At 46.8% G+C, this 23,891-nt stretch overlaps 1 protein-coding gene across 1 annotated transcript; it reads left to right on the forward strand.

The window, feature by feature from the left end:
* The first annotated feature begins 17,590 nt into the window (after positions 1-17,590).
* Positions 17,591-21,454, forward strand: Sowahb (sosondowah ankyrin repeat domain family member B). The gene has a single exon (XM_075943285.1). It carries the CDS (start codon positions 17,836-17,838, stop codon positions 20,146-20,148), a length of 2,313 nt encoding a protein of 770 aa, XP_075799400.1. The 5' UTR covers positions 17,591-17,835; the 3' UTR covers positions 20,149-21,454.
* The last annotated feature ends 2,437 nt before the right edge of the window (positions 21,455-23,891 follow it).

The raw sequence follows: 23,891 nt of genomic DNA on the forward strand, positions 1-23,891 counted from the left end.
AGGGTCTATTTGGTACTTCCTTTCTAATTTCTCAGTATCTAACTAGCTTTAGCTAGAGAGACAACCAGAAAGATGGCCCAGAGGGTAAAGACGCCTTTGCAGCTGAACCCGATAATCTGAGTATAATCCTGAGGAACCACAGAGAGAATGGAGAGAACAGATTCATGGAAATTGTCTTCTGATCCCTACATGCATGCATGGCACACATACACACATGGATATAAGGATATACATACATTATGTAAGAGAGAAAAAGAAGTGGCTGGGGAGATGACTCAGCAGCTAAGAGCTCTGACTGCTCTTGCAGGGAACCTGGGTTCGATTCCCAACATCCACATGATGGCTCACAATTACCTGTAGCTCTAGTTCCAGGGGATCCAGTGCCCCTTTCTGCCTTAGTAGGTTTGTGCACACACCTGATTTCCATTTTTAAGATTTGAGATGGGGCTGAAGAGATGGCTCAACCATTAAAGGCTAGGTTCACAACCAAACAGACAAGGTTTAAGGGGGTGGATGTTTTGTTGGTTTTCCTTGATTACTTTCCACTTAATTTGTTGAAGAGGGTCTCTCACAGAATCCAGAGCTCACCAGTTCGGCTAACTAGCCAGCTTGCCCTTGACTCCCTGTCTCTGACTCTCGAGTACTGGGAATACAGTGGCCTCAATACCTGCCTATTTTTAAGTGGATTCTGGGACTCAAACATTGATCCTCACACTTGAATAGCAAGCGCTTTATCCATGCCATCTCCCCAGCCCCATTATTTCTTTGTAAATTCCATGTTTATATCATTTACCTGTCTCCAAGAGGGTATTTTACTCCTGTCTTGAGCAATAGAAATTTTTGTGTGTGCAGGTTATCAACCATTGCTCTGCATAAAGTATCTTTGTGGATATATATATATATATATATATATATATACACATATCTCTATATATATTATATATATGATCCTACCCCGTGGTTATCAACACTGTCAGAACACTTGAATGCTCTAGACAGTGGTTCTCAACATTCCTAACACTGTGACCCCTTAACACAGTTCCTCATTTTTTTTTTTTTTTGGTTTTTTGAGACAGGGTTTCTCTGTAGCTTTGGTGACCGTCCCGGAACAGTTCCTCGTGTTATGGTGACCCCTCCCCCATTATTTTGTTGCTACTTCATAACTGTAGTTTTTCCACTTTTATGAATCATTATATAAATATCTGATATGAAGGATATCTTCCCACAGGTTGAGAGTCACTGTCCTAGATACTATGGAGAATATGGAATTCATCATGGAAATTTGAGACCTCACTAGACATTGCCAAGTTTCTAGGACAGGAACTGTACCCAAAAAATACTAAGTAGTATGATAAACCTGGTAACTAACAAAATCTTTTTGGTTTTTTATGTTTATGGGCATTTTATCTACATGAATGTCTGTGCGCCAAGTGTGTTCCTGATGCCCAAGGAATCCAGAAAAGGATGGATCCTTGGGGACTGGAATTGCAGGCTGTTGTAAGCCGAGAGGGCTGGGATTTGAACCCAGGTCCTCCGAAAGAACACTCTTAACTGCTGAGCCATTTTTCCAACCTCTGTCTAAATCTAATGGAATCTTAGCTTCTATAGAGATTTTTTCCTTCCTGCTGCTTATTACTTTCCCCCTATGAAATCATTTCCTAAATAAAATTGTTACTGCTGAAATTAAGTTAGCAGTTAAAATAAATGAACTGGTTATAGTCTCTAGGAACGTTTTTGATGAGCTAAAGTGTTGTTCTGTTAGCAAGCTAAAATTGCATAATTTTACTCATGTTCACAGTTCTCTGGAGGCATTATCAACAGTTTCATATAGTTTTGAAATATTAGGAAGGTAACGCATGATATCATCTTTTGCACAAAAGGAAGTCTATGATACCATCATGATAAGACTGATCACAATCTTTTGAGATGAGAAAAATGCCATTATGTCCTTCCAATTATGATTTGATGAAGTATATTGGTGAAGTCATGAATATTTCCATGTGAAATAACCATTAAGAAAAACTATTGCTTCAATCCGGTAGTAAAACAAATTTTCTTAAAAAAAAAAAGTTTAGGGTTGGGAATATGGTTTTGAGATAGAAACTTGCTTATGTGTACAAGCCCTTGGGTTCAATTCCCAGCACTACCCAAACAAACAAAATATAAACAAACACACCTTAAATAGTGAGATGTTTTTAACTTATTTACTAAGATCAAGTTCCAGTAATGAGCATATTATGCCTCAAAAGGCAGACTCCATCCTCTCTTGCCTTCGCTACCTCTTCTACACTTTAACGATGTCTTTACTGTTTTTTTTTTTAGACAGTTTCTCACTATGTAACCCTGGCTGTTCTGGAACTCAGTATAGACCAGGCTGGCATCGAACTCACGGAGCTCTGCCTCACCTCTACTTCCCGAGTGTTGGGATTAAAGTTGTGCATTATCACATCGGATTCAACCTCTCAGAATCTTTATTGAGGGTCCAGCGTTTATTAAGAGCAATGGCTGCTTTCCAGAAGAGGGGGGTTCCAATCCCACTACCTACATGGTGGCTTACAACTGTCAGTCCTCTGTGACCTCGGCTCCCAGGGTTCTAACACCCTCTTCTGGCCTCCTGGCTTCCACGGCTGTCAGACATGCTTGCATACACAAAACTGTGTACACAAAACACCCTACACAGAAAATAAAAATAACTAGTTCTTTTCTTTTCTTTCTTTCTTATTTATTTATTTATTTGGCTTTTCAAGACAGGGTTTCTCTGTAGCTGGCATGGTGGTGGTGCACGCCTTTAATCCCAGCACTCGGGAGGCAGAGGTGGGTGGATCTCTGTGAGTTTGTGGCCAGCCTGGTCTACAAGAACTAGTTCTAGGACAGGCTTCAAAGCTACAGAAAAAATAACTAGTTTTAGAAACCTATTTTAAAATGGTCACTTTGCAAATATTTAGTCTATGTTGTACCTCATGAACTGGTTTAATGTTTCGTCCTTCTCCAAATCTGAAAGTGTTCCTTCATTTGACGGCCCATGCCCTAAGGATGCAAAAGCAATAGCCCTTGCCCCATGTCCCTAAAGAGATGTCATTTCTTAAAGTCTTTAAAGTATTTCTGCCACTATGCTGTTCATGGTACACTTTTCTAATGTCCTTCCTATGAGGGAGTAAAGGACGTCTTAAGGCCAAAATTAAACAGTTTGCCTTGCATATCTTCAACAGCTTTACTTTATTTATGACTCTGGTAATACTTTCACTCCGTAAAGCAGAACATGAGTTTCAATGCAAGGGGCGGAGCAGAGATGTTTAATTCATTTTTAAAGACAGGGTTGTTGTGGATTATTATTTTAACTGGGCAAAGATGTATTACTGTGGAATATTACTTTAACTGTGTAAAGGTGTGTTACTTTTGTTTTTGATGTATTTGTTTAATTATGTGACGCTACATTGCATTTGTTTTGCCTGCCTAAGGCACCAGATTGGTCTAATTAAAATGAGTGGCCAATAGCAAGGCAGAAAAGGGATAGACAGGGTCTGTAGAGAGAGGGAATAAATAGGAGGAGACAGCTAGGCTGAGAAGATGAGAAACGAGCGGAGGAGAGGAGGGACAAGCCTCGGGCAAGAAGTTGGCCAGTCAGACAGAGGAGTGGTGGAAGAAACTTACACAGAAAGAACAGGTACAAAGTCCTGAGGCAAAAGGGAGGTGAAGAGAAGCAGGTTGATTTAAGTTAAAAGAGCTAGCCAGAAACGAGCCTAAGCTAGGTCAAGCATTCAAAACTGATAATAAGTCTCTGTGTCATGATTTGGGAGCTGAATGGTGGCCTCAAAGAAAGGGCCTGGCGCACAGAGTCTCTTATCTGGCTGGCTGCTTCTCCCAGTGCTGGATGCTGCAGCTGAGACTGGAAGTTAGTCTCTGACCCCCTGCCTCCACTCTTTGAATGTTGGAGTTACAGACATGTGCCAACAGACGTGGTTTTACGTGGTGCGTGGGACAGAGGCAGGGCCTGAGGCATGCTACTCAAAACGCTCTACCAACCTCCCTAGAGCCCAAGCTCTGAGCGGGTTATGTTAAAGTTACTTTCCTTTCAACCAGGAACAGGGAAACAAAGTAAGAGAAAAACCACCCCCAACCAAGGGATTGCTTCACAGCAGCTTACTTCCACTCCTGGTCAAGGGGAGGGGTGAGGGTTAGCGCAGGGGAAACTGTATGTCAAGTGGAATTGTTCTTTTGGGAAAATTGGCTATTATTATATCTCTCCTGGTGTCTCAAAAGTTCTGAGAGCAATCTAGATTCAGTTTCGTTGCATAGAACTTTAAAAAGAATGCCTTCATTTTGAGTTTTAGTTCAATTGGTGTGGTCTGGGAGCCTGGCCTGAAACAAAATTTAACAAGTTGAATAATGGGCAGCCAGGTAGAAGAGGTGGAAACAAGTGTGGAAACAATAATTCCTCTAAAAGAATCGATGTAAAGACCATTTCTATTGAAGGAAATAGAATTTGTTCTCCTCAGAGGGCCAAGCCCAGGCACTGCACAGCCGCGGCTATTTTGTTTCGAGTTCCCTGATGGTAGAAAACTGAATCAAGCCACTAACAAAGCCTTCAGCCGGGTCTACACCTCAAGACAATTTTGTGTAAACCAGATTCATTACCTTTGATGGGGTCAGTAGAACAATAAGAAGAGACAGTTGTTTGTGGTTTTTACTGTTGTTGTTTATTATATACCTTGTAGCATTTGTAAAGTTAAGAATGACTTAGTTCAGCCTGGCAGTGGTGGTGAGTGCCTTTAATCTCAGAGACTTGGAAGGCATAGGTAGGCGTATCTTGGTGAGTTCAAGGCGATCCTGGGCTTCAAAGCAAGTTTTAGGACAGCTAGGACTGTTACACAAAGAAACCTTGTCTCAAAAACAAAACAAAACAAGAGACTTTAAATAATTTTCAAGGGCAGGAGAGATGGTTCAGTAAGAAAAGATGCCCATTGCCAACCCTGAGAACCTGAGTTTGATCCCCAGGGATGGAGGAAGTGGAGAATGGACTCCCTCACACCACCCCTGCACACAAAATAAATCATTTTTAATATCGATCCTGGGACTGGAGAGATGGCTTAGAGGATTAAGAGCACTTGCAGAAGACATGGGTTCAGTTTCCAGCAACCAGAGTGGCTCATAACCCATCTGTGACTCCAGTTCCCGGGGATCTGACACCCTCTTCTGACTGAAGGATGAGGTCTGTACATGGTCTGCCAACAGATGTGAGCCAATACACTCATATTCATAAAATAAAATAAATACACCTTCTAAAAAGTCAGTACTGTAATCCAGTGCTTCTCAACCTTCCTGATGCTGAGACCCTTTCATACAGTTCCTCATGTTGTGGTGATCCCAACCATAAAATTATTTTTGTTGCCACTTCCTAACTGTAATTTTGCCATTTATGAACAGTAATGTAGACATCTAATATGCAGGATATCTGGTAGGCAGCCCCTGTGAAAGGATCCTTCAGTTCCCAAAGGGGTGGAAAACCCATACATTGAGATCTACTGCTTCAATCTCACTTGAAGAAACATCTCTAGTCACACAACTGCTTCTGTTTAGTATTCAAGAGTTAGTTCTTGGAGGCAGAGGCAGGCGGATCTCTGTAAGTTCGAGACCAGTCCGGTCTACAAGAGCTAGTTCCAGGACAGGCTCCAAAGCTACAGGGAACCCCATCTCAAAAAACCAAAAAAAAAAAAAAAAGAGTTAGTTCTTCAATGCCGCCGCACGTGCTCCAACACTTCCTCGGCACCAGCTGGGCGCCTGGCAGTTACACTCAGTTCTCTCTAGACCTGCAGTTTGCACAGCCCTGCAGGTCTGGAACTCAGCCCACGGACACCAGCGTGGGTAATCCCAGGGCCTTACCCATGGTTCTTACTGCCCAGTGCAGCTATCAGTTCAGGGTTCCCAAGACTCCGCTTCAGAACTGAGGACTTGCCCCTACTCACAGAACCCAGCAAATGCTGAGAGCCCGCCATCCTTCTGTTAGAAATAGCCACAGGATTGTTTTGTGTCATTTGGTTTTTCTTCTTGTTGCCTTTTTATTGCTTAGAAACAGTCTCACATTAAAGACAACTTGGGTGAAGTCTGAAGGAGAGGTGGCAGTTCTGTCCCTAGGTGTGTGACATGACCCCTGTCCACATTGCATGGCATCAACTGGGAAGCTTAACTAACTGCTAACCATGGGACTGGACTCATTCTTTGACCCCTCTTCCCTCCCTAGAGGTGGAAGCGGGCGCGATGATGCCACTGTGAAATGTGGCCCACAGGCTCATGGTGTTTGCTGTTTGAGGAGGTTAGCGAACCTCCAGGGCTAGGGACAGACCTATGGACTTAGGCCACTGGGGATGGGTTGTGGGCGTGGCTCTGCTTCTGATCCATTTCTTTGCTTTCTTTTTTCTCCTCTTCCTCACTCCCCTTCCCCCCATGCTCCCAATTTACTTAGGAGATCTTGTCTATTTTCCCTTCCTTGCTTTCTATTCCATTAAAGTGTGGGGAGGAAATACCACCCGAAGCTCCCACAACTACTGAGAGATACCCTCCCCTCATTCACCTGACGAACCGTATTCCCTGAGACCATCAGCCAGACCCAATCCTCTCCCTTAAGAGGCCGGGTGTTTGTCACAGCGATAAGAAAAGCAACTCATTGACGGCAGTTGACAGCCCAACCCTCCAGTCATGTCCGCAGCCTTCCTGGTGTGACTGGCTCATCTTTGAGCCCGACTAAAGGTCTGTTCTGAGTCACTGCATTGGCACAAGTTCAGACAAGGCAGGAAGGGACTTACGTAGGGATGACAAAGGACACACCTGCTGACTCCAGAAGTCATAGAGAAATGACAAAAGACTCCAGAGTTTGCGAGGGCTTTAGGAGGATCTGGAGGTACATAGCCAGTGTAGATGGACGGTTTCTGTTAAATCCTAGCAATTGTGCTTAGGAGCTGGCCATGGGAGTTTGCCCATGTTTCAGTGAATATATGGACAACACAGATTAGACTTGCTCCTTCTTCTCCTCTTCCTCCTCTCCCTCCTCTTCCTCTTCTGGGGGAAGTCACAAAGGTGAGAATTGTGGATCTGGAAGGACTGAGAAGTAAATTTGGTTGGAGTTCATGATATGAAATTCCCAAATAATCAATAAAAATATCACACACACACCTAAATATATATACATACATACACGCACACACACACACACGTATATATATATATACACACATATATATATGTGTGTATATATATATATATATATATATACGAGCTTACTGTTGGGTAGGAAGAACATGATAGTAATAACATTGAAGGCTCCTGAACATGCCATTGGCAATGGGTAGTACACACATGCCCGCTTTTACATTCAAAAAATCAATATTTTGCTGGGTGGTGATGGAGCATACCTTTAATCCCAGAACTCAGCAAGCAGAGGCAGGTGGATCTCTATGAGTCTGAGGCCAGCCTGATCTACAGAGTGAGTTCTAGGATAGCCAGGGCTACACAGAGAATCAAAACCAACAACAAAACCCCTCAATACTAATTTGCCGATTTGTAGTTCAAAACAGCATGTGTGATGCATTTCACATCTGAAAAACTGAAGTTATGGGGCAGGAGCTGGAGAGATGTCTCAGCAGTTAAGACTGCTCTTCCAGAGGACCCAGGTTCAATCCCAGCAGCCACGTGGCAGCTCACAACTGTCTGTAACTCCTGTTCCAGAGGATCTGACACCGTCACACAGACATACATGCAAGCAAAACACCAATGCTCATAAAACAGAAACAATAAATTATAATAAATTGAAGTTCTGGACTTGCGCGTGTTTGTGCCTGTGGCCTATTCAGTTTTCCCCAATACGGTGCGAGTTTCTTAAGACTTGGTAGTGGGGAAAATTGGCCACAAGCTGTTAGAACCACTAACTCCTCCTCACCCTTCTTCTCGCTCTCCAGAAATCTAGCCCTGTTTAGGGATTTGTTTCCCACATATCACATAACAGGAACCCTATAATGTGTGGTTATATGAGATTTCTTCTTTCACCTAGCATGTTTTCTTCAGGTTCCCTCCATGTCACAGTGTGTTTAAGGCAGTGGGCTTCAACCTGTGAGTCACAACCTCCTTGGGAATTCCAACGACCCTTTCACAGGGGTCACCTAAGAACATCGGAAAACATAGATATTTACATTACAAATCATAACAGTAGCAACATTACAGTTATGAAGTAGCAATGAAAATAATTTATGGTTGGTGGTCACCACACATGAGGAATAATATTAAAGGGTCACAGCATTAGTAATGTTGAGAACCACTGCTATAGGTATCCATACCACAGTTTGGATATAATGATATATATCTAAAGTATATACCATTCGTATATAATAGTATCTGAAAACTATCTCTGGAAATCAGTCACACTCCCTGCCTTGGCACTGTCACTATCGGGAGCTGGTAGAACCTCGAAGGGGTGAAGGTTACCGGGAGTGTGTCCTTGAGAACAGTGGGGCTGTAGCCCCATTCCAGCTCTCTGCTTCCTGCTCACCCTGAGGTGAGCAGCCTCCTCCTCTACACATCCCCCATCACGACACACCGCCTCACCACAGGCCCAAAGGCAACAGGGCCAACTGATCTTGGGCTGAGACCGCAGAAACGGTGAGCCACAGACAAACTCTAACCGGGGCTGGGGAGGTGGCTCATTCAGGAAAGTGATTGCTGCAGGAGCAAGAGGACCTGAGTTCAATTCCCAGCACCACGGGAAAATGGCATCAGGTGCAGAAACACAAGCTGTAACCTTAGTGCTGAGGAGCTGGCGCCAGCAGGGTCCCCGGGGCTTGCTAACCAGCGTATTTAGCCAAATCAGCAAGCTCCAGGTTTCCTGAGAGATTCAGTCTCAAAAAGGAAGGTGAAGAGAGATTAAGGAAGACACTCAACATCAACCCCGGGCTTCCACCTACACACAAGTTCATGATCATCCTGCCTACAAATGAATGAGCATATAAATACACAAAGCCAACTAAATAGATAAAGTAAGAAGTAAACTCTAGCTAACCAGCTGGTTAACCCTAACTAGCTGACTAACACTAACTGGCTGACTAACCCGTAGACCCAGGAGTGCAGCTGCTATGCCATTTGAGTCTCTGGAGAGAGGCCCCGTTATTTTCCAAAGGATGAGTTCATCTTCCCCACCAGCAATGCGCTGTTGGCACAGGTCCTCTGTCTCACAGAGGAACTAAAACTTCTCCCCTTGGTCCTGATTTTTAAAATCTGGGATAAGATTTTATTTGACTTAGCCTGGGTCAGACACTGACCTGGTTTCTCATCTGTGTAAGTAGAGGGGAAATGCCACCCAAGAATTCTGACTCCGCACACGGCTGCAGAGATTCTCCCTGAGAAAGTGGCACCTGGGCATGTGATGATGTGATGCGACACAGAAACTTAAAGTTTCAGGATAGTGTCACTCCCTATGAGTAAAGTAAGTGTATAGGAGTCGATACTATGGCAGAGAGGTTGTGATTGATGTTTAGGTGTCTGGGCCCTAGAGGGAGAAAAGACCTGAAATATTCAAGATGATGTCATTTAGTAAAGACTTGACCTGCCCAAGAGGCCAAGAGTGCTTCAGGTGATAAAGCCAGTCTTGAAATAATACACTTCTTGTTTTTAAGTGAGGGCATGCCTACCCAGAACAAAGGGGTTTTCTTCACAGCCTTCCTCCCCACCTACACATGGCCGTGAGATTACACTCTGAACACGGAATGTAATCAGCAGTATTGTATGCAACTATTTTTTATTTTTATTTATTTGTAAAGCATCTTTTGGGACTGACGAGATGGCTTGGTTGCTTGTCACGCAAGCTTGGCAACCCTAGTTTAATCCCTGGGGCTCAGTTTGAGCCCAGAAACACAGGTAAAGGTAGAATGAGGGAACCACGTATGTAACTGACCTCTGACCAGCATTCACACACACTATGGCATGCGTGCATGTGCACACACACACACGTACATGCACATACACATATCCATCTCTTACACACACAGAAATAATAAAATTTAAAACAAACTTACATATCTTTTATATATATATATATCTTATATATAGCATATGTATATATACATTTAATATATTTGAGACATGGTCTTACTTCATATTCCAGGCTTTGGCAGAGCTTGGTGTGTGTTCTAGTCCAGCCTAAAATCACGATTTTCCTATCTCAGCCTCCCAGGAGTCAAGGTTATAAGCATGCACCGTTATGTCTGACTGTGTGTGACTTCTTCCAGACATCAGCTTTGTCCTATGCTCTGCCTCTTTTCCTCCTACCAGCTGGAGCATGGATACGGTGACCCATGCGGCGACAGCCAGTTATGCTCTTGCGTGGAAACCCCACTTTGAGAACGGATAGAACCCTGCCAGCTGGAGCATGGATACAGTGACCCATGCGGAGACAGCCAGTTAGGCCCTTGCGTGGAAACGCCACTTTGAGAACGGATAGAACCCTACCAGCTGGAGCATGGATACAGTGACCCATGCGGCGACAGCCAGTTAGGCTCTTGCGTGGAAACGCCACTTTGAGAACTGATAGAACCCTGCCAGCTGGAGCGTGGATACAGTGACCCATGCGGCGACAGCCAGTTAGGCTCTTGCGTGGAAACGCCACTTTGAGAACGGATAGAACCCTGCCAGCTGGAGCATGGATACAGTGACCCATGCGGCGACAGCCAGTTAGGCTCTCGCGTGGAAACCCCACTTTAAGACAGATAGAAGATAAAACAGCAGGAGTCCGGGCAAATGACAATTGCTTCCGCACCAGCTCTGGGCTGCCCATGGATCGTGGGAAAGAGGCTGCTATTTTAATGTCACCATTGGTTTCTGTCGCTCTTTGCTGAGCCAGGTCCTAGCGGATGTGCGAATGCCAGGTAGCTTCTCAACGGTCTTGCTGTATTTCTGTTTGTTGACCATACTTTCCCTGTAACTCCCCTGTGTAGCTCAATGCATGGGCCAGAGGATAACTCTGGGGAATCAATTCCTTCCTTTTCCTATGAGGGTCTGGGGAATTGAACTCAGGTCAGCAGGTGGTAGTAAGTGGCTTTATCCAGGCCAGCCTTCTCACTGGCCACCCCCATTGGAAAAACAAAACTAGCACCCGCTTATACTTATATAGCAATAAAAACTGTAGTCAATCCCTCAACTACCTCAACATAATAGTTGATATGTGGTAAGAAATTAGCTTTTAAGGATAAAAATTTAAGAAGAGGGGAAGAGAGGTAAGAATGGGGAGGTGGGCATACGTCTGTGAGGAGTTAAGGGGGGAAAGGGTAGGGAATGAGTATGACCCAAATATACTGCATGAAATTCTCCAAGACAATAAAAACATTAAATCTTGAAAAAAGAAATTAGCCTTTGAAATTTGGGGGAAATCCAATTATCTGCCTAAGTGTGTTTGCCAAGGATTTTTGGGCTGCCAGACTTATTAATAGCATGCTAAATTAGTATCCTCAGTTCTCCTCAGATACATGCCAACCGTAGTATATAAATATCAAATTTTAATATCATGTTTAGTTGGTGACTAAGATGTCACCACCCATAGCTTCACTTAAAAATAAAAGCCCGTGGCATTCATGTGTTTGCCATTTAATCAATAAAGACAAGAAGTTGCTAACATTAAAATTCCAATTTATTATAACCAGATTTGCACCACAATCGGCTTTCCATCTTGACACTCAGCCCTGCCTCAGGCCCAAAGCCAGCAGCCCAGGCAGCCATGGACCACAAACCAAAATCGAACCTTTCCTCTCTTTAGTTATTTTCTTAGAGATTTTTGTTATAGCAACAAAAAACTGCCCAATACATGAACCAATGTTATATGACTTATACAAGAAGAAGTATAAATTGTAAAAGAAAATATGCAAAACCAAACAAGTCTTAAGGTATTGCTAACCATGTTAGTTCTTACGCTGTAGTCAGCCAATACCACAAGCCTAATATATCATTAAAGACAGAGAATGCTGGGACAGAGGGTGTGGGTAGATCCCTTGAGTCGGTGATAGCTGAGTCAAATCTTGAAGGAAATTCTAACTAGCTGGAATGAAGAGAGAAGAGAAGGCAATAAAAAGACATCCTTGAACTTCTTTTCCCCATTTAATGGGTCAAATGACAGCCATTCCCAAGGCTAGAAGAGGAAAAGAAAGATGTCCCCAAAGACTCCAAGGGAGGGGGGCTTTGTCAATACTGCCATTTCCAGTGTCTAAGCTCTAATGTTGCGAGAAAGTTAACTCCTGTGTGTATATATGACTTGGGGCACAAAGACAGAGACACCCAGAGATCTCCGTGATGGGGAGTGCTCTTCCAGCCTGCTCCTCCTCCCTCCCCATCACGTGGTCTCTGCCTGTTTCTCTGACTGTCTTTCCCTGTTTGCCCTTGCTTGCCACTTTACCAGTTGACTTTTGTGTCTGAGCGCTTCCAGTAGTGGGCTTTTCCGTCTGTTTTATGTATATTGCCACTCTCTTTCCCACTGAAGTCTGAGTTTCTGGAGAATAAAGGTTCTGCCTGTTGGATTATACTCTCAGTTCCTAATATATACATCTGGTAGACCCTCAATAAATATTTGACAAATAAATAAAGGCTGGGGGCATGGCAGCAGAAGAGATACAGACGCCTCCCACTCAGTTATGAAGCCCAGGCTGGCCTCAGACTCTTTACATAGCCAAGGATAACTTTGACTTTTTGATCCTCCTGTCCCCACTTCCACAGTACTGGATTTACAGGCACATATCAAGCTAAGTTTATGCCTGGATTATACAGTGCTGGGTCTCAAACTCCCTATACACGCTATGCAAGCATTCTACCATCCCAAGCCGCCAAATGCAATACCTCCTTCCCTTCTGTTTCTCTTTTCTTGTCTTTTGTTCCCAGGCTGGGGATGGAGCCAAGGGCTCTGGCATGCCAGACAAGGGCTCTGCCATTGAGCTACGCCCCTTTTCCTCTATCTGTTCTCGATGGGGGAGCATGGTTCTCTCCTTCCCCTAAACTCTGGACTCCAATGCCACCCCCACTTCCTACTGCATCAATTATTCACTCGGCTCTAGATCTTCGCTTAGCCTCCCTTGGCTTTTTTCCCTCAGCACATAGGCAAGATCATATCCTGTCTGAGAAGACGTAAACCTTGGTTCCGTGATTTGATGATGCTCTCTGTACCTACATCTGCCTTCTTTCCTTCTCTCCAGGGGTGAGTAGGTCAGTTCCCCCAACACTCTCTGACCCCACCTACCCCCCAGGTTTCTGCAGCCTGCCCCTGTCCCTACACTGTTCTGGCACTGTTCCAGATCAGCCCCAGTGACCTGCCAGCTCTGGTTCTATTTCCTTTCTTATCAGCCTTGGCACCGTCTGCAGAAAGCTGTCCCTCCTGCTCCGGCTCTTCTGAGACACAGGTGTTCCTCTCCCTCTCCAGGTCCCTTCCAAGTTGCCACAGGAGGCTTTTCCTCTTCCTCTCTGGGAACTGCCTTTCGGCCTCGTGCTCTTGCCCTCCTGCCTGTATCTTGTTAACCAATTTTCTCTCCTGTGGTTTAAATGACCATTTATGGATGTGAATGTCATACCTTTGGTGACCTAAATTTATATTGCCAGTTATCTTCTAGATGTTTCTATTTTTATGGCCCTTCAAATTTAATATGCCCCGAGTCAAATTCACCATCCTTATGTATTTCCACAAACTACCTTTTCTCTATTTTCTCTCCAAGCGGAGGAGAGATGGTGCCAACCACCTCTCAGCTACTCAGGAGCTTGCCAAGCTTGTTCATCATCCCCTGATCGACTCTGGTGCCAGGTCCTATTAAATTCACCTTCTAAGTATCTCTTGAATCCATCTGTTCACCTTTCTCAGCTTCTGCTGAACTCAAACCTTTTTCGCCTCTTTCCTGGGCATCTCAGCAGCATCTGGACGCTTTCTCCTGGGAAGCTTAACCTCCCCCCCACACACTGGTCTTCTTTTTCCCTTTGGAGAGGTAGTCTGGCTGTTTAGCCCAGGATGGTCTCAACTCACAATTCGCATTTGCCTGCTCCTGCTTCCTGGATTAAAGAGGTGCACCGACATATACAGCTTTGTTACTTTGTTGCTCTTAAGTGTCGTTTTCAAATGAAAAAATAACATATTCTCATTTAGTCAAATGATTGGAGGATTATTAAGGTAATAGGTGCACCGACATATACAGCCTTGTTACTTTGTTGTTCTTAAGTGTGTTTTTCAAATTAAAAAAAACCACATTCTTGTATAGTCAAATGATTGTAGGATTATTAAGGTTATTATTAAGGTTCTTATTATTATAAGAAACTAAGGTCACCACTGCTCTCAAGTAGTCCTCAAATCTAACTCCCAATACACAGAACATATTCTTCCTTTTCCTTTCTTTCTTTCTTCCTTCCTTCCTTCCTTCCTTCCTTCCTTCCTTCCTTCCTTCCTTCCTTCCTTTCATTTCTTTGTTTTTCAAGACAGGGTTTTTCTGTGTAGTCCTGGCTATCCTGAAACTCACTCTATAGACCAGGCTGGCCTCAAATTTACAAATCCACATGCCTCAACCTCCTGAGCACCCAATTCATTTTTTTCTTTAAAGAAATATTTTATTTTTACATCCTGAAATCCCCCTTCCTTTCTTTGATATAGCCCTGGCAGGTCTAGAATTCGGCTATGTATTCCAGGCTGACCTGTAATTAGTTCATTGAGATCCATCTGCCTCTTCCTTCTGAGTGTTAGGATTAAAGGCATGCACAAGGCTTATGTATTTATTTATTTTGAAATTCCTGTATTTTAAGAGGTACTTTTTTTTTTACATTTTAATATCTCTGATGCCGTCTTCAGCTTGGTTAAATTCAGCTGTGCATTGTGTCATGTTCTGATACATGATTATTTTTATTCATTCTGATACAGGATTATTTATTAACCATAATTCTAAATTAGTGTTTACTCTCAGATCTTTCTAAAGTGCAAATCTGATCTGGTTACAACTCTGGAAAATTCTTAAAAGGCTCTCTGCCTTGGGGACAGGGGTTGTCTATCCCTCCCCCTAACTCTCCCTCCTCTGGCCCCCACCTTCCTACACAGCTTTACCTCTTCTACCTTAAAGCCAAGCAGCTATATTTGCAGCTAGTTCCCCAAAATATTTGAGCAAAGCCAGAGCCCTCTGCCTAGAAGCATCTTCTGTCTTAAAGGTCTTGTTTACTTTTTTAAAATGTAAGTGGTCACTCACTGACCCAAGCCCAAGCTCTTCCTTCCTGTAACCCCTGAACCCCAGCTTATGGTACACGCTGTTCCTAAATCAGGTAGCATGCAAACTCATGTCATTTCTCTGGTCTTTTAACAACAACACAGAGTTCCATATATATATCTCAACATATTTCTTTAAATATACCCACTTCTAACTGTGCCCAGGAATGTAGCCAAGAGATAAATACCGTTGGAAACAATGAACTACATATGTGAAGTGGGGAGGTGCCTTATATAAGATGTAGAGTCTTCTAGCTAACCACCTCCTTATCTCAAGACAAGAGGACACTAAACCACTTGGGTATCCAGAAACCAAACCAACTGCGGACCTAGTAATTCTACCCCCAACTGAGGGTGAATGGTGTCAAAACTTTTAACATCTGCCCCTCCCTTCTCTCTCTTACCTTAAAGTATTGGAAGTTGGGACTCCCATTCTACCTCTTGGCCGCTTGTGCAACTCAACGTATATACATGTGCAAGTCACCAAAGAGGGCTTCTCCTGACTGGCCCCCTGAGGTTTCCAGTTGGTCCCCTTCCACACCTGCAAAGCCCACTGAGCCCCAACACCAGCAAATAATGACGAGCACCGAAGTTGAGTAGAAAACATTGGCTTGAATGATTACCGTAGGGGTCTCAGCGTTATATGGAGACATCAGTGGGAACGGTTTCTCCATGGCAACCCACTACTGGATTTCCATTCTAGAAACTGCTCCAAATAGACAGTCCTTCTTTCTGACCTAGATAATTTAAAGCCAGAGATTCCAAGTCATTCATGGAAAAGTACCAGGACACTGTTGGGATTTTAAACCAAGCACTTTAGATGTGGCCTATCGGGCAATCCCTGAGAATGGTCTGTAGTAGTGACAGTGCCTAGCAGGAACGAGGCCCTGGGTTCGATCCCCACTCTCCATGTCAAAGCGTGTTGACACAATCGGAGGACCGACATACTCGAGATATTCTTAGTGAAGGATCCAGAACTGCAGAACAAAGCCGAGTAAGAGATGAGAACAGGAGAAAGGTGTCAAATGCCAGGGAGGGAGGAAATGGAGTTTATCGCTCGAAATGTGGCTGTCACGGGAGGATGCTGACGCTGGCATTTGCGCTGGCAGTTGGGGAAAAGTGGGGAGGGGCAGCTGCAACAAGCCGCGCTGAGATAGGAGGGCGCTTGATGCTACCATAGACAGATCCCGTAGATAAAGCACAGCATGCAAACGGATTCAAGATAAAGGAGAGGCACCCAGACCAGACAGAAACGGAGGGCAGTAGCAGCTGCTGCTGAGAAAGAGAGAAAGCACTGTACGTTAACTCTCCCCTCCTCAGAAGACGCCAAGGAAATACTTGGTACCACTCTAGAAGAGGCTCTGGATCAGGGTGGACCACACAGTCCTTCCACAGATCAAGCTAGCATTCAGCCTGGGGGTGGACTCAGACCTGTGTCACGTGTTCAACATTTTAAACGCGAGGAGGAAAACTTCCATTCTCGGATCAAACATTTCATCAAGTGGTCAATATGAAACAGATGGAACGAATCTCTTCTAGTCACAAATCTTAGACTAAATAAAAAACAAAACAGCCCTGGTATCAAATACTTTAGCCGGGGAGATATAATTCCTATTGGTTTTGGCTCCCCAGGCAATAAACTCCCTGACAGAGAATCCCCCTCCCCCTGCACTGTAACTGCAAGACAATAATGCAGGAAAAAGAAAGGCAGAAACCACCCTTGGGTGTAGCTGTCAGTGGTTTCGCTCTCAGCACAGATTTAGGGAGGTGCATTTGAACTACTTGAAGCCGGTGCCCCGGGAGAGGCCTTCCCAGTACTCGGTATCGCCAAACCAGAAAAGATTTGGTCAAGATCAAGGTGGAGTTTCCGGGTCCCAATCCTGCCACTGGGAACCCCAAGCCACTCCCTAGAGTCAATAAAGAGAAACAGTGGAGAGCGTGTCTATTGGACCCCCACCCGCGTGGACTGTAACTTGTGCGGCGGGGAGAGAGGAAGGGAGCCGACCTCCTTTTGCTTCCTGTGTGGAGGGCACTCTGAGGGACAACCGGTCACCTACCTGCCTTACACCTCCCGGGCCCGGGGAGCCTGGGCGTCCTGCAGAGCCGTTCGCCCTCGGCCTCACCTCCCAGCGCTGTCCCCAGGTGGACCAGCCTGACTCACCCAGGATGGGTGGCGGGGGCTGGGGGACACATCAGAGGGCGGAGGTACAGGAGGCGGGCCGGGCCCTTCCCCCAGAGCCCAGGAGGCGTAGCCAGCGCGCAGGTGAAACCGACTCCGACCTATCCCGGGAACTTTCGCTGCGGGGACCGGCTGCCACAGGCCAGCGTCGCTCAGGGGCGGCCTGGGAGCCGCCCTCTGCCACCGGGGCTGCGCGGCGCGCGGGGACTCAGCCTGGGCACCTGACCCTGGGGACCCTCGGCCCTCCCGAAGCGCTTCTGGGATGCGGGCGGCGCCGGTCTCCGCGGCTGATGGAGGCGGGTGGCGCCGCCCCGGGCGCAGGTGACACTCGCCGGGCCCGGGTTTCTGTCGGAGTGGGAGTGCGCTGGGAGCTCGAGAAGCAGCCGCCCCGGGGACCAGGGACCTGGCAGCGATGGCCGGAGAGCTGAGCCAGGAGGCACTGCTGGACTTTCTGTGCCAGGCCGGGGGCCGAGTGCGTAACGCCGATCTGTTGAGCCACTTCAAGGGCTTCCTGCGCGACCCTCACGTGCCTCCCGGCCAGCAGCAGCAGCGTCGCGAGCTCTTCAAGGGCTTCGTGAACTCAGTGGCCGCAGTGCGCCAGGACCCCGACGGCACCAAGTACGTGGTGCTCAAGAGGAGGTACAGGGACCTGCTGGGGGAGGAAGGCCTGCAGCGACCCACCCCTGCAGAGGGACCGCAGCGGGGCCACCGCCGCCCGCGTGACCCGGAGGCACAGAAGCCGCCGGCAGGTGCGGCGACCCGAGTGGACTCAGGTGGCGATGAACCAGCGGGCAGCAGCGCGCGGAAGGCGACCCGGGCACATCACGGCCCGAGGGACAGCCCGAGCCGGAGGACACCGGGGCCCGCGGCTGCTCAGACCAGAGGCAGGTGTGCGGCGGTGGAGACGCGGGGTCGCTGCTGCTGGGAATGCCAGCAGAATGGCTGGGGGGACCCTGCGGGACAGCCTCTTCCCGGAGATCTCGAGGACCCAGCGGCCTCCCGCCAGGAGTCAGAGTTCACCGCGCCTGCCCGGGATGACCTCGGACCTCCCGGGTGGCTGCGGGAAGGAGCTTCGGCTGAACTAGCACCGTTGTCTGCGAGGCCTGTCTGGCCTCGGGCTGCCGTCGAGGCTGCTGGGAGCCCGACGTCCCCGCCCGCTCTCCCGCCCCTCCCGGCTGCCTCCAGTGAACCGCTGGAGCTGTTTACAGCCAGCTTCCCGAACCATTCAACCCAGCAGCTGCAGCAGCAGCAGCAACGCACTCGAGAGTGGGTAGCCAGATACCCGCAGGTGCCCGAGGCCGGGAACCAACGACCCACTCGCGCCTGGTCGGTGTTGCCAGACAACTTCCTTCAGCTATCCTCGGAAACCGCCTTTGGGGTCTCGGAGACGCACTCGGCGCTGCCAGAGCCCGAACTGTCTTTTCATTCCCTCCTTCCTGTGGTTCCTGATGAGTCCTCAGAATCCTGGCCCGGGAACCCTCCACCCACTGTCTTTCGAAGCATTCGTTGTCAGCTGTCCCTCCAGGATTTGGATGACTTTGTGGATCAAGAGAGCCACGGCAGCGAGGAGAGCAGCAGTGGACCCAAAGAGTCTCCTGGAACCCCCGAAGAGTGGCTGCAACCCGTCCTGAGACTTTCCTCTTGGGGAGAGCTCAGGGATCCTATTGAGGGTCTGTCTGTGTCTTCAAATGAAGGCAGCCCCAGTCGGATCCGGAGGAGCCTCAGGAATAGAGGGAATGAGCCCAGTTCTCAGAAGGTCCCAACAGTGGCTAAAAACTCCGGAGACAATTTTCAGGAGGCTTCGCCCTGGCCAGCCCCCAAGTTCCGGAGGTCTTTTAGGAGGAGCGGTCGAAGTGGGAGAACCAAATCCTCCTCCTCCTCTGATGAGGAGCATCTTGATGAAGACTTGTTGAAAAGAAGCCGGCGCCCACCTCGGTCCAGGAAAACTTCCAGGGCAGGAGCCCTGCCCAGCCCAAGGGTGGATATTGTTTTGGTACAGAAATTGCCAGACGCTAATGCTGTGGCAGGTCAGCCACACACCTCGTGGGTCCCCAGCAGGGATGGATCTGCAGCCATGATACCCCACAGATCTCCTGAGCATAGGTCATCACTTGTCCCCCTAGATGCCAGGGAACATGAATGGATTGTCAAGCTTGCCAGTGGCTCATGGCCTCGTGTGGAGGCTTTGTTCTGGGAGGACCCCCAGTTGGCTTTGCATAGAGACTTCCTGACTGGGTTCACAGCCTTGCACTGGATAGCAAAGCATGGTGACCTAGTTGCCCTTCAGGGCTTGATTTCTGGAGCCCAGAAGGCAGGGGTTGCACTCGATGTCAACGTGAGGTCCAGTTGTGGCTATACCCCGCTGCACCTTGCAGCTATTCATGGCCACCAGGGAGTCATCAAATTGCTAGTGGAAAGGTTGGCTTCTCGGGTGAATATCCGGGACGTCAGTGGCAAGAAACCATGGCAGTATCTGACGGGTAATGTCACTGGGGAAACATGGCAGCTCCTGGGTGCACCCCGGGGCAAACCCATCTTCCCTGTATATCCCTTAGTGCAAAGCTCCTCCCCAGCCAGGAAGGTCAAGAGCCGGGAAGTGTCTAGAAATGTCACCCGGAAGAGTTCCTTGGCTGCTAGACTCAAAACTCAACACAACAAATGGAAATTGGCCAACCAATATGAGAAATTCCACACTCTGAAGGAGAGAGAAGAGTACAGTGACTGAGGTGGGCTTGTCTCTCCAGAAGGTAGAGTCCCCCACCCCCATCCCCACACCAGCTACTAAGTAGGTGAGAGAACCCAGGGGAAACAAACTGTTAGGGGTTGGTAAAGAGAAAGGACCAGTGAAATGGCGTCCTCGAGGGTCACCTCAGCTTCTTAAAGTCTCATATGTCTGGGCTATGAAATGTATACAAAAGCAGAACCAGGCACTCAAGCCTGGGAAGGGTCCCTCTCTCCTGAATCTGCCCCAGGTCTGGGCACAGGAAGGCACAGTGTTTTCTGAGGCAGTGCCAGGCCTTACTAGAAAGGGAGCAGATGCGTCAAAGAGAGGCAGTTCACGGAACTGACGCAGCTCGCAGTCTTCTCTGGCTGGAAGCTCCCTGGCTTCTGTTCATCTCCAGAATAAGCCTTGGCAGATTGGAAAGCATCAAGTTTGGAGTCAGATGGCCTCGCTTCACTTTCCTGAGGTGCCTTTTGGCATTCCAACCGGTGAAATAAAATTGTTACTGGAGAGTGTAGAATTTGATTGACGTGATTTCCTCAGTCCTGTGCCCAAGCCTTCTTGTGAGCAGCATCTATGGTGTAAACCTATGACTTTCTGCTCTGGGTATCTTCGCCAATGGTCAGAGAAGCAGACAGGAGAGATCAAGTACGACCTTGACTCTATTCTCCAGAGAAACGACACCATTCAGGCCCTGTTTGTGTTTGTTTATTTCTGTTTGTTATTGTTTGTCTGTTGTTTAGCATCAACCCAAAGTGAGCTTCCCAGGTATAAAAGCAGTTTGGTTTTTTTACTTGGGTAATGACTGAAAGTCTTCATCCCACAGGGAAAATCCCTGTGTAGCAAACAGAATCATCTCTGTCAGCTTCCCGTAGGCTTCAAGGTCAAAGCTGGTACTCAGGAGAACTGGGGTCGCTCCGGGGAAGCGGTAAGGGTTAAAACCATCAGAACTGTGTCAATCTGCTAAGTATAACTTTATTTGCACTAAACTTTTTGCCAATTAAGATTAAATATTAGCCTTGAAGTACTGAATGTCTAACAGGAAGTGTCCCGGTCTCAGGAAGACTGATCAGTGCAGGTCCCTGGCTGAAGTCAGAGACTGACAACACTGGAAATCCCAGAAGAATGTACAGATCACCCGACGGAAACCCAGAGAATGCTGGCAAGTTCAATGTCGATCAGAGATTACTTTTTTATGGAAATATTTTCATGTGTAGTGGCAATGATGCTGTATTTTTTTAAAGATATTTTTTGTGTTTCTTCTGGTTATTCTCCTGCATTAAAAGATCAGCAGATCGTTATAATTTGTTATATTGTGCCCGGCTGATTATTATTGTTTTTTACACAATGGGCTCGATGATAGCCAGGTCTTTCTGTTTCTTTGTAGTTTAACTTTGTGTTGCTGAATTCAGTCTCTTTCTTTTCTCCGTCTCTCTCCATTTCTCTCGGGATAGAATCCTGGCCCTCATGTGTGTTAGTCAAGTGCCCCTCCCCCAGCTCCTATCATTTTTAAACCAAAAAGGCAGAACAATCAGTTTTAGGAGTTTTCCCAATTACATAGCCGTTTCATCCCTTACCTAAAGGACAAACCTGAAAAATCAAATCAGAAAACATGATAGAGGGAGCAGGGGCTGGTAAAATGAAATTTTAAGTTTACAAAATAGATATCTATGTAAATAATCTAGTAAACAGCTTCTTTTAGGAAGCAGTGGGTTTGCCAGGTTGTCACAACTGGATCAGTGTGCTGATCCACACTGTGCTGTGGGGTTTATAAAAGTGAACAGGACATGATCTCTGTCTGCTAGAAACTAAAAATCTAAACTATTTGTTCCTGGCTGCCTTCTACCTCCACTTGTTCTCAAGGTGTCTTTCAAAGCAGAGTTACAACAGAGAGAAGTTTTTAATAATAGGCAAGTGGGGGAAAGGCTGCGTCTGCGTCTCAGGAATGAGGACAACTAATGTAATACAACACTCCAAATACCAGAAGTAGAGAGAGAGAGAGAGACAGACAGACAGACAGAGAAACAGAGAGCGACAGAGAGAAACAGAGAGAGAGAAAAACAGAGAGAGAGAGACAGAGAGAGAAACAGAGAGACAGAGAGACAGAGAGAGAGAGAGGCAGAGACAGAGAGACAGAGACAGAGAGGCAGAGAGACAGAGAGGCAGAGAGACAGAGAGACAGAGAATCCCTTAGGCTGAGAAAACAGGAAGGGCTTGGTTCCCGCCAGGAGTGATACCGGCCTTCCCAAGAAACCAGCTTTGTTGGTTCCTCCGCATTCTTGTCGGCTACTTGTGTGTGGCTCCACACAGCCCTGGCGCTGGCTGTTGCTCAGTGGTCAGAACACAGTCCCAGGCTCTCATCAGGATTTGCTCATGTCCCTCAGGCCTCTTTGTTCATGTGTCTGTTGTACCTGACCTGGTGAACTCTCTTACAGGGTCACAGTACTGGGGGTGGGGGGGAGCCGAGTCAGGGCAGAAAAGGGGTGGAGGGAAGGGTCAAAGAGCCTTTTGCTCATGTTGCAAAGTCCAGGTGGGGAGGGCTCAGGCAGGAAGACTCTTCCAGCCTTCTGCTGGCTTCTCTCTGCACCCAGGTGGCACCACACCTGTGGGGTGGGGGTGGGGGTCAAGGCCCTACCCACTCAGTCTTTGTCCTAGATGCTTGGTAAACCCATACTTACTACCTTCTTGGTAAGGTTACTCATAATCCTAAAACAAAACAAAATCAGCTCAAATACAACCTATAAAGAAGATTGAAGGTGAAGACCTCCAGTTGTAGGCATGGCTGCTTCACTCGAGTTCCCAGAATGCTGTGCCCAGACCTCACAATTGCTGACTTTATGTGTTTGATTTCGTTTTCTGCTTTTTAGAGACAGTGTTTTATGTTCAGGGCGGCCTTGAACTCCTGATCCTCTTTTTTTTAAAATATATATATATATATATATTTATTTATTATGTATACAATATTCTGTCTGTATGCCTGAAGGCCAGAAGAGGGCGCCAGACCTCTTTACAGATGGTTGTGAGCCACCATGTGGTTGCTGGGAATTGAACTCAGGACCTTTGGAAGAGCAGGCAATGCTCTTAACCACTGAGCCACCTCTCCAGCCCACTCCTGATCCTCTTGCCTCAGCCTCTCACGTGCTGGTATTACAAGCACATACCATGGCCCAGACCAACCATCCCATGTGATTAAGCAAAGTGTTTTGAACCTTGAGGCTTTGAAGATTAGAAAATGCTTTGAACTCATCTAAATATACCAGGCTGACTGTTGTAACTGTTTTGTTTTGGTTTTCCCTATTGAAAAAGATGAGGTGGACAGGTCTTGCTGTGTTGTCCAGGTTAGCCCCAAGTTCCTGGGCTCAAGCAATCCTTTTGCCTCTGTCTCTTGCGTAACCACAGCCATGCCACCATGTCTGGACACATGTACTGGGAATTTGTTGAGCATCTGGCTTGCCCCGGGGGTACCATTTCAGCCTTCCTGCTTTCCGGGCTCTTTGGTGGTTGGAGATGGGAGCCGTGAGAGCGGAGTCACCCTAACAGTGGACAGATGTATGCATCAAAACTCGACAAGTGGACCAGGAAAATGGCTCAGTGGGTAAGGCATGAGCCACCAAGCCCGAGAACCTGGTTCAACATCCAGGTCTCTTCCCCTCACTTCCACGCACACACCGAGGCAGATGTGCCTCCCTACCCCACTGCCTCCAGGCACAATTTAAAAAAAAAATGTAAGAGAGAGAGGTCAGGAT

Source organism: Microtus pennsylvanicus, chromosome 12, assembly GCF_037038515.1.
Source record: "Microtus pennsylvanicus isolate mMicPen1 chromosome 12, mMicPen1.hap1, whole genome shotgun sequence".
NCBI classification, from domain to species: Eukaryota; Metazoa; Chordata; class Mammalia; order Rodentia; family Cricetidae; genus Microtus; species Microtus pennsylvanicus.